The sequence below is a fragment of the Callithrix jacchus genome, chromosome 1 (genome assembly GCF_049354715.1).
Source record: "Callithrix jacchus isolate 240 chromosome 1, calJac240_pri, whole genome shotgun sequence".
NCBI classification, from domain to species: Eukaryota; Metazoa; Chordata; class Mammalia; order Primates; family Cebidae; genus Callithrix; species Callithrix jacchus.
In genome coordinates this window covers 215465410-215479466 of record NC_133502.1, presented here as the reverse complement: position 1 = coordinate 215479466, position 14057 = coordinate 215465410, and the positions used below count along the sequence as shown (strand labels likewise).

At 59.3% G+C, this 14057-nt stretch overlaps 1 protein-coding gene across 15 annotated transcripts in view; it reads left to right on the top strand.

Moving 5' to 3' along the window:
• The window catches only part of LOC100388996 (GRAM domain-containing protein 4), an 86930-nt gene continuing 72873 nt past the window's right edge, over nt 1-14057 (top strand). For 6 of the 15 annotated variants that reach the window (XM_078343816.1, XM_078343820.1, XM_078343783.1 and 3 more), the window contains exon 1: nt 1-292. In XM_078343816.1, coding sequence (XP_078199942.1) covers nt 228-292 — 65 coding nt within the window. In that variant the 5' untranslated portion in view covers nt 1-227. Of the gene's footprint in view, nt 293-434; nt 640-1003; nt 1229-2320; nt 2533-12517; nt 12829-14057 lie in introns of those variants that run through there. The other 9 variants (XM_078343849.1, XM_078343793.1, XM_078343833.1 and 6 more) reach the window with 4 other exon arrangements.

Genomic DNA, 14057 nt, shown 5'->3' with positions numbered 1-14057 from the left:
ATTCCCCAGGCACTTGCTCTGCATCACCATGTCTGCTGCCGCCCTTTTTCTGTTGGGGTACTGCCTGCCCCAGCCCAAGTGGTTCAGATGGCACTGCCAGTCACAGCACCCTGGCCTCTGCCCCTGCAGCCCCCTTGGCTCCAGCGTGACACATGACCAAATGGGGCTGATGAGACTCCTTCCGGATTAGCTGGAGGGTGTGTGGTGGGAGGGGGTCCCTCTTTGGGATGGCTGCCGTAAGGATGGAGGCTCTGTTTCCACAGGGAGAAGCAGAAAGCTTTGGAGATAAGAGGTGAGTAGGAGCAGGCGTCCTGCTGGCAGAGAGATCTCCACTGCTGCACCCGCACACACAGCTTGCCTTTTGGGCTTGACTGAGGTGAGTCATCTGTGCACAAAATGACCCTGACAATGACACACAGCCTGGCCAAGGTCTTGAGGCGTGGGGACAGCAGCGACGGGCTCACACAGGAAAGCTCTGGGCCTTTCCTCCCAGGAGCAGCTCACCTGGGCTGTTGGGGAGAGAGGAGAGACCAGACAGGAAGGAGCACAGTCAGCAGTGAAAACAACTGAAGTAGCCGCAGTGCTGGAGGCAGGAGGTGGTGCCCGGGGGGGCCCCATCCTCCCCCAGAGCCTTGGCAGGTCGGGGTCTGGGGTCATTTCTGACCAGGCTGGCTCAGGAGGGCTTCCTGGAGTGGGCAGCTCTGGAGCTGGGCCTGGCAGGCTGGGTAAAGTTAGTGTTGGGCTGGTACCCCTGGGAGGATTTGGCCCGAGCAGGGAGCGGGAGGCAGGAGGCAGAAAAGTAGAGCTTCTGTTTGGAAAAAACAAGTCCTGTTTCCCTGGAGGACAGAGATAAGGCAGGAAAGCCTGGAGGGTTTCGGCAGCAGGGAGGGGGGAGCCAGAGAGGTCTGGCGGTCAGGCCCGGGGCTGGATGGGGGCTCTGGGCACAACTGTGAGTCATCCCGGCCATCCTGGGGAGAGAGTCCTGCAGACAGCGCACCCTCACGCCCTATGCTGCCTGCCGGGGCACAGGACAGACGCTGCTGTGCGGCCCTTTCGGATGCGCTGGATCCTTTGCCCTGAAATCACTGGGTCCCCAGTTCTGCACACAGGAACCTGAGCCTTGGAGAAGTACAGCTCCCCTGAGTGCCTGCCTCAACCCAGGTCCATCAAGGCTGGACCTGGAGGAGGATCAAAGAGGGACCCTGAATCTTGACCCAAGGAGTTTCAGGTGCATTTGAGCTGGGGCCCTTGACACAGAAGGAAATGGGGGGGGGGGGGCAGATCCAGTTCTGGAGTTTTTGGATTGAAAGGCTGGAGATGCCTGTGGGACTCCCAGGGTCAGTGGGTTGAGGGCAGGGCATTGGGGCAGGCTGGAGACACAGCAAGGGCAGGGCAGAGCACAGAGGACCCAGCCTGGGGAGAGGGAGGCAGAGAGGGCCGGGCAAAACCAGCCACCAGGCCTGTGTGTTTTCCACACTCCGGTTCTCCTCCACCCTCCCACCCCAGCGTCCGGCACCAATCCTCCTGGGTAGGACGCTAGGGTTCTGCAGGGCGATCCCCTCTACCCCTTTGCTGAGCACTCTCCTGTGAGCTAGACAGCCTGGAAGCGGGGTGGTGGGAGGCTTCTTCTGGAGGGTCCAGCACCTGGGAGCAGGTGGGCTTGGAGTGTGTCCCCCCTTAGATGTCCTCCCCGGCAGGGTAGAGCCTGGGGAGATGCAGGGGCGTGGGGCGTGGGGTATTCCTTGGATGAGAAAGCTGAGATTCAGAGAAAGGGTGGGCCCAGAGGTCCAGATCCTGGGCACAGACAGCACCCCAGGCACCCTGGGGTGGGCGCGCCAGGTAGCGGGGTTCGTGCTGCGTCCCGTAACGCGCGGGCTGTGGGTCCAGCCCCGGCGTGGGGCTGCGCTCGGGGCATCTCCGCCCGCGACGCGGGTCTCCACCCGCAGCCCAGTGCCCGACCCAGCTCCTGCGCGGCGGGCGGCCCCGCGGGGCGCGGGCGAGGCCACCGCAGCGTGCGTGCTCGTGCGCGGCGCCCGCCCTGGCAGGAGCGGGGACGGCGTGGCCGTGGCCGGCGGCGGCCGCGCGTGCGCGTGGGTGCGAGCGGCGCGGTGAGGGGGGGGGGCGCACGTGGCCACCCAAACAAAGGCAGCGCCGCGTGACCGAGCTCGCGCGCGCGGACCCGCCGGGGCAGGCGCGCCCCCGAGGCCCCCCCCCGAGCCGGCCGCGGGTCGGGGACGGGGCCGGGCGGGGCGCGGGGCGCGGCCCCTTTAAGGCGCAGCGCGGGGCGGGGCGGCGGCTGCGCAGCGGGGCGGGGGCGCGCAGACTCCGCGCAGCCGAACGCGAGCGCGCGACCTGGCGCCGCCGCCACCGCCGCCGCCTCCGCGCTCGTGGCCGGGACCCGCGGGGCCGCCTCCTCCCGGCTCCCCGGCGCCGCTGGGCTCCCGGGCGGGCGGCAGGTGCAGCGCGGCCGGGCGGCCGGCGAGGGGGACGCCGCGGCGGGTGGATGAGAGTTGGCCCCGATCTCCGCTCAGGGTAAGCGGCGCGCGCGGACACCTACCCGCCCGGACCTGGTGGCCCCGGGCCACGCTCCCTCCCCGCCGCCTCCCGGGCCCGAGCCGGCGACCCTCGGAGCAGGGCCCCGCGCGGGCGCGCCCCGCACACGCCCCCGGGTCCCGCGCGTCACGGCCGACCCCCACGGGCACCGGCGGCCGCTGGTCCGGGTTCTGCCCGCCCGGCCGGGGGAGACGAGAACGGCCCCGGGTTGCGGGGCCTGGACTACGGTGGGGGTCGCCCGACCGGGGTCACCGACGTTGGGCCGCTGGAGGGGGACGGGGATGGGACCGGGGACGGGACCGGCCCGGGCCCGCCAACGTCGTGCTGCGGATCTACTCCAGGGTGGGACGGGAGAGGAGGGGGGCGCCCCAGCCCCTGCTTTCCTAGAGACGACCTCTTCAAAAAGTTGTGGGCGCTTGTCCTCCGGGTGCACCCCACTTTCTGCCCTGTTTCCTCTCCCTTTGTTTGGGACGTGGAGCTCGTGGGGCCCTCTGCTTGGGCGGGCTGGCACCTGGGCTGGAACCCAGGCCCGTGCGCCTGCCAGAACGTGGGGTGCAGTGTGGCAACCCCGGCCTGAGGCCCCATTTGCCCAGAGCAGGACCTGCACCCCTGCCAGGCCCTGGACAAGGGAGGGAGGAGAGCCTGTTCGTTCGCAGCCGGGTGGGCTAGTGCCCCTGCCCTGTTGGCTTCCGGGCAGAAGGTGCAGCAGTGCCCCAGGGCCAGAGACCTGAGCGTGACCCCCAGAGCTAAGTACACTTCTGCGGCTGTTGTCAACCCTGCATCTCCAGAGGTAGCAAAGATTCGGTTTGGGGGAGACGTTTTGCAGGATGGGGTTCCTTTCTTGCGTGCCTTGTGTGGGTTAGGGAGAAAATTCAGGGATTTCTCTCCTACACACCCAAAATGAGGTGTCTGAGTCCCAGTCCAGTGCAGCTCTGCCCTGGGGCTGGCTTTGGGGCTGGCCTGTGGGGGAGGTCAGGGTCCTGGCCCTGTTGGCTCAGAAGTCGAGGTCAGTGCTGAGAGAGAAATCTGGGACTTGCCTCCCTCACCCGCCTGCTCTGTGACCTTGGGCAAGGTAGTGAGCCTCCTGGGCCTCAGTTTCCTCACTAGCGAGTGGGGAGGGGCAGGTAGCAAGATGGAATGAGATAATGTGGGCCTCTCTCAGGCCAAGCTCACCCTGGGTCAGAGGTCAGAATGGGCTTCAGAGGTCAGTCATGGCCTCTGCCCCGGGCAGCTGTGGCTGTGCCTGAAGTCTGTTTTCCTGACTCTGTGTCCCAGGCCCATTTGGGGACACACAGTCTGGCCAGGGGAGTGTGTTCAGTTGCTTCCCCTGCCTCATGCTGGGGTGAAGCCACATTCCACTGTTGTTAGCTGGGACTCCCCAGACGAGTGACCTCATTAAGCCTGCCCCTCCTTCCTGCCGCAGACCCCTCCGAAGACCCCTGCCTGGCCCAGGAAAGGAGCCCTGCCTGTACTGCCTCCCTCCTGCCTTGGCATCGGTGTAGACCCTTCTGCAGCACTTTGTGGTCCCAGGGCAGGGATCTCGAAGCCCCACAGTCTTCACTGTGCTGGGCTCACAGGGATATGCAGCTTGGTCCTGGAGCCTGGGAAGTTGGGCACCTGGGGTCTCAGTGGACCACCAGCCGTCTGCTCTGCCGCTCTTTCCTCTCAGCTGCCCCTGCCGCTGATAGTTGGAGTGCGGCTGTCCCAGCCATGCAGCCTGGGGGCAGGCGGGGCCTGTCCTGTGATGTCTGTCTTGTGCTCTGGAGAGCCATTTCCTGGAAACTGCTCGGCAGTCTCAAAGTTGTGGTCTGTTTCAACATGGCCCTGGGAGGCTGTTTATTCTGGGTTTCCTGCTGAGGGTGGTGGACCCTTCACTGCGAAAGAAGCAGGTGGTCTCACTCCAACCACTGGCCTTCGAGGCCTTCCCCTTAGCAGCCTCGTCTTACCTGTGCAGCCCCGCGCCAGCGTCAGGTGACTTCTGCTCTCCTTTCTCCCAGGCTTCACCTTGACCAACTAGAAAACAGGAGGAGGATCAGAGCCGGTTTTCCTGAATCACCATTTCTGCTATGGAATAGAATAGAATAGTGGTTCAGGCTCAATGGAAACAGTGCTATTGGAGTCTGGTGAGCCTCTGCTGCCAGGGAGGGCTGCCAGCCTGAGGCCTGTTTTCTCTTTGGAAGGAGGATCAGCAGTGTTACAGATGTTACGGAAACAGCAGAGCCTTACCTGATGCACCCTGGTGACACCTCTGTTATGGGAGGTCCTGGGGCCCCGATGGTCCCATGGTGTGATCCGTGTTAGTGACTGATTGTGCCATCCGTGTGCCCCCCTCCCCTCCCTGGGGCCACATGAAGGTCTCTTCCAGCTCCCCGTGTTCCTCTGTTTGGGTATGTCTCTGGTAGCTGAATCCACTGGGCTTTGTTTGACAGTGGGGTTCCAGTCCTGGTCTGCCGTGGCTCTGGTCAGGGGCTCATTTTAGGAAGCTTTGCATTTCGGGGAGCTGGGGAGGCTTCCCCGTATGTGGGCCTCTGTGTGTCAGATTTGGGGGCTCCTGCCTAGTGGCCACGGTGGGGACTTGAGCATTTCCAGAGCTGCTGCTATTATGGGCATGTACTGGCTGGGACGGGAGACACCAGGGGCTGGCTGGGTGGCCTGGTCGCCGCTGCCTGAGTTTCTGCCTCCTCCCCTGCCAGGCGGCCTGAGAGGCTGCTGCCCGGCCTCTTTAGGGAAAAGGAGACTGTCTCTGCAGAAATCTCCAATAGAAATTGATGGGGAATTGAAGGAGAGAAACCGTGGCAGTGAGTAGCAGGTGGAAGGCAGAGGTGCTCACTGGGAAGCAGCGCCTCTTGCCTGGCTTGGAGATGGGTACCTGCTGGGGTGCCTCTGAGGCCAAGTGGACCACTCACAGTGCTTTTGAAGTTTGGGCATCCTGCAAGCTGACTTGGGGTCCCTTTGGCACCATGGCGGGTTTTAGATCTGCCTTTATGGTCCTGAAAATGCTGCTTGTGAAGGACTAAAGTTCAAGTCCTCCAGTCAGGTGTGGCTGGGGAGTCTGGGAGGAGGCCTGGGGCTCCCGAGGGGACAGTTATGTGAACAGAGTGTCACAGGTCGAACCCAGCCCAGCGGGTGGGGCCCAGGGCAGCCTGTCACCTGCTTGGAGCCCTTGGCAGCTGGGGAAATATAATAGTTTAACTTGAGAACTTAAAGGCGAGTCACTCAGACCTCTCTTACAGATGGAGACGGAGCAAGAAAATGCGGGTTTTGCCGGCACGGTGGCTTGTGCCTGTAATCCCAGCAATTTAGGAGGCCCAGGTGGGCAGATCGCCTGAGGTCGGGAGTTTGAGACCAGCCTGACCACCATGGTGAAACCCCGTCTCTACTAAAAATACAAAAAATTAGCTGGACATGGTGGCGCATGCCTGTAATCCGAGCTTCTTGGGAGGTTGAGGCAGGAGAATCACTTGAACCCTCAAAGTGGAGGTTTCGGTGATCCGGGATTTTGACATTGCACTCCAGCTTGGGCAACAAGAGCAAAACTCCTTCTCAAAAAAAAAAGAAAGAGGCCGGGCGCAGTGGCCCAAGCCTGTAATCCCAGCACTTTGGGAGGCCGAAGCGGGTGGATCAAGAGATCGAGACCATCCTGGTCAGCATGGTGAAACCCCGTCTCTACTAAAAATACAAAAATTAGCTGGGCGCGGTGGTGCGTGCCTGTAATCCCAGCTACTCAGGAGGCTGAGGCAGGAGAATTGCCTGAACCCAGGAGGTGGAGGTTGCGGTGAGCCGAGATCGCGCCATTGCACTCCAGCCTGGGTAACAAGAGTGAAACTCCGTCTCAAAAAAAAAAAAAAGAAAGAAAGAAAACTAGGCTTTCCCTAATTAGAGAAAGCCTTGTTGTTTTTGCCTTTGGTGTCTCTGAGTATGACCCATACAGAAGGCCTGGGCGGACACTTTGGGCTGGTAATTCACCACTAATGACAGTCCCGTCTAAAGGGATACTGTTCCGATTGTTTGGCGTTTGAGTTATAATCTAGGGTTGTGCTTATGTTTAAGCCCTGTGATTAAAGTCCCCTGTGGTTACACAGGAAGGCAGGAAGTACAGGCCTTTCAAAAACATAGTAATAGCACTAGAAATCACTCATTCTGCACAGCAGGCCTGCGCCGAGTGTTTGACACAAATTGTCTCACAGAGTCCTCAGAGCATACAGCTTCATCCCATTTTACAGATAAGGAAACTGAGGCACAGGGAGGCAGTGCAGCTTGTCTGAGTCCCCAGTTAGCTCCTGAGCAGAGCTGGGATTTGCACATGGGTCGTTTGGCTCCGAAGGCTGTGCTCGTAAACACTGCCTTCCTAATAATCCTCCTGTATGGGGGATTTCGTGAGCGAAATATAAGCAATAAACTTGAAGTCGTGATGAGACTTCTCTCTTAGCTGTCACACATGCAGTAAATAGCAAGCTGTGGACAGCATGTCCTGCCCGGGCCGGGCAGCCCTCTAAGCCTGTTACACGATGTATTTTCTTAACAACTGGAGGTAGGTGCTCTCGTTAGCTGAGCCTCATACAGGAGGAAGCCCCACAGAGCCAGCCGCTCAGATGCTGTTTCCCCAGGGCCACAGATCAGTGTGTGGTAGAGGTAGGTTTGGACCAGTGGGTAGTGCCGCTAACCCATGCCCCATATGCACGGAGGTTAAGTGGAGAGCACTCTTGATCTTGCTGCTGTGTGTTCCTGGGCAAGACACCTAACCTCTCTGGGCCTTAGTTTGGTCACTTGTAAACGAGGGCCTTGGCTTAGGGTATAGGAGGCTCTGGACTGAGGTGGCCATATCTGCACCGCCTCCCACAGGGAGGCCCAGGTGGGTGGGGAGGCCTGGCTGCCACTTCCCTAGAGGAGGCAGGTCTGCTGGGGAGCAGCGCTGGGGCTGGGTGGGGCTGGGTGGGGAGGCCATGGGTGAGGGCTTCTGGGATGCACTTGGCAGTGGCCCCATCCTGCCCTGCCCTCTGTGAATCAAGGTCCGAGGAGGCAGAGCATGGGGGTGCTGGGAAGCCATGAAGCCCTGCGCTGGGTGAATTATTCTTGTCCCTGGCAAACAGGAGGGACAAGAGACTCTGTTCGGGACCCCCGTGCCACCAAACTCTTGAGAAGCTGCGGTGGGAGAAACTGAATGCTGGGCAGCAGGAAAATGCGGGTTTTGCCAGCGCGGTGGCTTGTGCCTGTAATCCCAGCAGCGGTTAGGAGGCTCCAGGAAACGGCTCGGCCTCTCTCGGGCGGTTCCCCTGTGGGCTGTTCCTGGGATGGTGGGCTCGGCTCTGGCATCTCCCTGTTCCACATCCCCTCGCCTGGGAGGCCGTCCCTCTGCCGTTGCTGCTCGAATCTTCCTGCGGTTCTGGTTGTCTTCGTCTGCTCTTTACCACGCTTCCCTTCTAGAAGGTGGGATCCTGAAATTAGGGGTCCCTGCTCGTGTCCAGTGACCTGGAGTGGCACCTTGTAGTGCTTGGTATCCTGGGACCCTGGCTCGGGGCTGAGCCGGGCTGTGGAGTGGGGCGGGGCTGGGGGCCAGGCTGGGAGTGTTTGTTTGTTCTGCACTCCTGGTGTTGGCCTTGGCCACCCGGCTGAGGTGTGTTTGTCAATGTCTTTATTGAGGTGTAATTCACATACCATCCAACACGCTCATTAAAGCGCCCAGTTCACGGACTTCCCATACATTCACCAAGCTCTGCAGCCATCAGCACAGTTGAAACTCACAGAGGGACCCGGGCCCTCTAGACGCTGTAGGCTCTCTCTGGGCCCTTCTTCCTGCCCTGGAGCCCACCCTTCTCGTTTCTGTCTCTCATTTATCTCCTCTGGGCGTTTTATACAGAAGCACTCAGACCACCTGTGGCCTCTGGCATCGGCGTGTCCGACTCCGCGTGGATGTGTTTCCCTCTGTGCTGTCACGTGCAGTGGCCGAGCTGGGCGTGGTGCCCCTCCTAGAGTGTGGCACCCCTTCCCTGCCCCTGGACCACCTTTGTCAGGACACTTGGAGGGCTCGCCTTGCCTCCCAAGTGCCAGGGGTCTGAGTTCACAGCAGCCCCTTCTGTTGGTTTGGCTGACATCGAGCTCTTTACGCTTCCCATGCTGTGCACCCACCGTGTGCAGGGCACCGCGTGCCATTTCACGTCTCATACATTTCCGTCCTTGCCATTCATGTGAACTGTACTCAGCTGCCTCCAGGAAGCCTTTGGGGCCGTCCCACTCCCTCGGGGTTTGGCTCTTGGCCCCTGCCCCTGTGCTGACCGCCTGCTGTGGCTGTCCGTTTACCTGCCTGTCTTCTGAGCTCCTAGAGGGCAGGGCCCTGCTTTTCCTCTCGTGCCTGGAGTCACTGTGGACAGCACCTGTCAGGTGTGTGTGGGGCAAATGGCCACAGATGAGGATGCTTGTGGCCTGGGCCCCATGCACGTGGCTCTCACGGACTTCCCCAGTTCGTCCCATAGCCCACTGTTGTCCCTGAGTCATCCTTCCATTACCGTACGTTTATGTCATAGAATCTCCAGGCTTTTACTTTGCATCCTCTGGGGCACCTGAGGCAGGGTTTGCTGTGAGTGTTCACAGGTGTTCGTAGGGCTGGGGAGTGAGCCCAGAGCCTGTGTCCCCCATCCTGAGTTTTTGTTTTTAATAGTTGTGTGTGTGTGTGTGTGTATTTTTGAGATGGAGTTTTGCTCTTGTCACCCAGGCTGGAGTGCAATGGTGTGATCTCGGCTCACTGCAGCCTCTGCCTCCCAGGTTCAAGTGATTCTCCTGTCTCAGCCTTCTGAGTAGCTGGGATTACAGACACCCACCACCACACCTGGCTAATTTTTGCATTTTTAGTAGAGACGGGGTTTCACCATGTTGGCCAGGCTGGTCTTGAACTCCTGACCTCAGGTGATCCACCCACCTTGGCCTCTCACAGTGCTGGGATTGTAGGCGTGAGCCACTGCACCCAGCCAATAACTCTATTTTAACTCTATTTTTTTCTTTTTGAGAGGAAGTCTCACTCTGTCACACAGGCTGGAATACAGTGGTGTGATTTCGGCTCACTGCAAAAGGAGGCCTAAGCCTCCTGAGTAGCTGGGATTAAAGGTGTGTACCACCACACCTGGCTAATTTTTGCATTTTTAGTAGAGAGGGGTTTTACCATGTTAGTCAGACTGGTCTCGAACTACTGATCTCGTGATCCACTCACCTCAGCCTCCCTAAGTGCTGGGATTGCAGGCATGAGCCACCACCCTGGCCAACTCTATTCTTTAAAAACTGTTTTAGATTTATAGAAAAATTGCAGAGATAATACAGAATTTCCGAATTACCTTGCCAACCTTTGCAGTTTGTCCTGTGATGAACATCTTACTTCAGTGCGATAGTTTGTTAAAATCCATGGACCAATATCGATACATTGTTATTAGCCAAAGTGCATAGTGTGTTCGGATTCCTTAGCTTTCACCTAATGTCCTTTTTCTGTTCCAAGACTGCATCTTGGGTCCCTGATGACATTCAGCTGTCATGTCTCTGTAAGCTTCTCTTGGCTGTGACCATTTCTCACACTTTTCTTAGTTTTGATCACTGACAGTCTTACGAAATAGTAGGTATATTGTGGGATCTCCATCCATAGGAATTTGTCTGTTTGGACAATTGGAATTCCTCCGTTAGAATTTGGATGTGTTTCTTGCGGTGAGACTGGGGCGCCAGCTTAGCAGCGGGAGGAAGGCCTTCCTGCTATGGGCACGGTGCCCTCTTACACATCATGCCAGGTGCATGTCATCCATGAGACCCGCGGCTGCTGGTGTTGACTTGGCCACCCGGCTGAGGTGTGTTTGTCAGGCGTCTTCACAGTGGTTCTTGTGTCTCCTCCCTCCAGTTCTGTTGCCTTTGGGAAGAGGCCACTACACCCAGCCATACTCGAAGGCTGGGGAGTCACACCCACCTCCTTGAGGGCAGAGTGGCTGCGTCACTGATGTGGAAATCTTCTGCAGTGGGGGTCTGCCCCCTCTCCACATTTATGAGTTTATGCAGCGCCTTCTCCAGGGAGCCCGGGTTCCTTTTACTGGAGAGCAGAATCGGAAACCAAGATCTGGGTAGCAGGTGCGCGCATTACTCCTGGGGTGTCATTGCTTCTAGGCCCTCTCAGCCGACAGCAAGGAAATGCATGCATGAGCTGATGTACATGTATGTACATGTCTCTGCCTGCGTCCACGTGTAGCCTCCTGTCCTGTGCTGAGTGAGGTGCGAGTTCACACTGGTGATGCACATGTGAGTTAACGCACATGTATGTACATGTCTCTGCCTGCCTCCACGTGTAGCCTCTGGTACCTGTATTGAGTGAAGCGTGAGTTCACACCTGTGATGAACTCTGATCTGGTTCCTACGTGGATCTTTCTGGTCTCCTTTCTTGCTGATCAATACATGTCTATTCCAGCAGCAGGAAGCCAGACTCCCACCACTTTCCCCCCATCTGCATAATCTTAGTCCTGGTGTGTCTGCATAGTGGGACTGGACTTGTTAGTGGGACCGCTTGGCCTTGAGCCCGGGCTCCCGGTGTGTTGCAGCACGGCTGGCTGGCTGGGGCTGGGGAGGGGCTGCCGCCTCCCCAACATGGTTCCATGACTTAGAGGAAGACGGGAGGGAGGCTGCAGGAGAACCAGGGACTTCCCTGCTGTGCTTAGTCAGCCTGGCCTTGCTGGCACGGGCATGGGCTTGGCAATGCTTTGAGACCTGAAAGTGGGGCTGACTTAGAACGCATCCCGGAGTCTGGCCTCCTCAGGCAAGGAGGAGAAAGGCAGCCGGCGGGACGCTTTAGAGTTCAGACAGATCTCCGACTCCATCCTGGCCAGGTCTGTCCCCTCTCCACCTCTGAACTTGTCACCCTGGCAGGGGACAGCCTTTGAAAAGATCTACAGAGCCGCATCTGCTGGCCTTTTTGCTAAGCGTCTTTCATGCAGGAACGCTTCAGGCCCTCGCAAAAGTTTTGGGAAAACAGAGAACCAGCAGTGACTCCCTGTCTGCGGTTTGTCCGTGGTCCTTTCCAGGCAGCATTTCAGGGATCTGCGTGGAGCCTGTCTTGTTTCTTGATGTTGGGTTAACTTTGGCCCTGGACACAGGAAGGCTCCAGTCACAGTACCCCAAGGCCCTTGCCTGGAAGACAAGACACTCACCCTTGTGTTCAGTGGCCCCATGAGGGGTGCCGGTCGCTTACGACCTGTCGCGGGCACCTGAGTGATGCTTCTGCCTTCAGGACACACAGGTGGGAGGGAGCCTCTGGGAGTCGGACGGTAAAGAGAGCCTGCTCTGTGGGATGGGGAGGGGGCTGACCCGGTGGGGAGGAAGGGACGAGGAGGGCTCCCTGGAGGGATGAGGGAGGGGCACAGGAGCCCTTTGTAGGACGTGGACTTGGGGATGGATTGGGACTGGGCCAGGGCTGGCATGGGGGCCTCTCAGGTCAGCTTGTTAAAGGGCAGCCTCTGTGCAAGGCTCCCGGAGACCCACTCAGCCTGTGCCTGCAGCTCCTCTGGTGCCAGGACTGGGGTTCCAGCCCCATGTTGGGCACAGTGGGTACCTGGCTCCTTAACACCACTCCGAGGGCACTTGGGACCTGTGTCCACCGAAGGCCCTAGTCTCTGTGCTGGACCCCCCACAACCCTGTCTCCCCAGCCCTATGGGGTGTGTCTGAGGAAGGAGGTGGAACTGGCCTGGCTCCCCGATTCTGGGGCCTGGAGCAGAGCACAGGAGCCAGGGCCGCCCTGGGCTGGGGAGGCTGGTGTTCCTGGGGGTGCATCTTGGGGGCTGGTCCACTCGCCTGCCCATGCCCCCACCTGGGCCCGCTTGCTGCCTTCCCTCTTGACCATGTCTCCCTACTTGCCCTGGCTCCTCCCCACCACCCCATGCTCCCACCCAATCCTCGCTGGGCCCCATTGGCTCCTCCCTGCTTTCTGGGTTGAGATTTGTGGGCTGGCTCAGTCTGGTGCAATGGTCAGAGGCATTTGCCGGGTGACGCTGGCCCAGAGGGGCTCTGTCCTCTCTGGTTACAGAGCTCTGCCATTGCTGAAATGCTGGTGGGGTCTCAGCTTCTCAGGGTGACTGGCTGCTGCCCCTCCTGGGACATGAGTTGAGGGGAACCCCTGCCTGTCTGCTGGGGAAAGTGGTGCTGGGGTGAGCCTGGTCTGAGCAGTAAGGCCTGCAGGGTCCTCCATCTTGCTGCCCTGTGGCCGACGAGGAGGGAGCCGAGGCCTTGCAGTCCAAGGGCACTTGGGACCTGGATTGGCAGAGGTAGGAAGATGTGTGTTGACCTTGGCCCCTGGGTTGGGAGTTTGGCGTTTCAAACTCTGAAGCAGGGCAGGGCACAGTGGCTCACGCCTATAATCCCAGCACTTTGGGAGGCTGAGGTGGGCAGATCACGAGGTCAGGAGTTAGAGACCAGCCCAGCGAATATGGTAAAACCCCGTCTCTACTAAAAATATAAAAAATTAGCTGGCATGCACCCTGTAGTCCCAGCTACTCGGGAGGCTGAGGCACAAGAATCGCTTGAACCCAGGAGGCGGAGGTTGCAGAGAGCTGAGATCGCATCACTGCACTCCAGTCTGTCAACAGAGGGAGATTCCGTCTCAAAAAACACAAAAACAAAAAAACTCTGAAGCAATACCCACACCCCATCGGTGTCCCAGAACCCGGCCTCTCACCCGGGAAGAACTGGGCTGTAATAGCCCGTGGCGCTGGGCAAAGCCCATGCCAGTGGCCACAACTTCCTCGAGTGCTTTCCCAGCACGTGCGCCCAGGGGCTCTTGTTTTACACAGAATCCTAATGAGATGGATGGAACCCTGGCCTGGGGGACACTCAGCTGACAGCAGGAGTGGGCCTCGAGAGAGTGAAGGCCCCTGTGATCTGGGAGCATGTGTGCCCACTGGGCTGTGATGAGCCAGGGATCTGCGGTTCCAGAGTAGAAGGTGACGTTGTGTCCCCAACCACTGCTAGGACCACAGCAAGGTGTATGAATCATTTCACAAGTTCTCCACCCGAGAAGTGAAACTGTCAGGTTTAGGTGTGTGGGGGCAGGAAGGGGAAGGGGAAGGCAGTTCCGAAAGCCCAGCCATCCAGACTGACACCGGCCATCAGCTCTGAGAGGTGGAGGCCCTTTGGGGTCCTGTTCCAGCTTCAGTGCCCAGGTTGGTTTCTGTAGCCCTTTTCTTGCAACTAAGGGGATAGTCGGGGGTCTGACAAAGGCTTGAGCGGGAGGGCCTCCCCCAGCAGTGTGCCAGGCAGGTGGCCCAGGCCGGGGCAGGGGGCCAGTGGACTGCACGGGGGTCAGTGGGCTGGATGGGGGTCAGCAGGCGGGGCTCCATCCTGTCCTGCGGGAGGAACCTAGGCAGGTACGTTCAGCCAACCCCAGCTCAGGAGGGAGGGACCCAGAGGCACTGGCCTGAGGTAGGATTGAAACGGGTATAATTGACTGGTGGTGATTGCTGGCCCCTGGAGCCTGACCACCTGGTGGAGGTGGCAG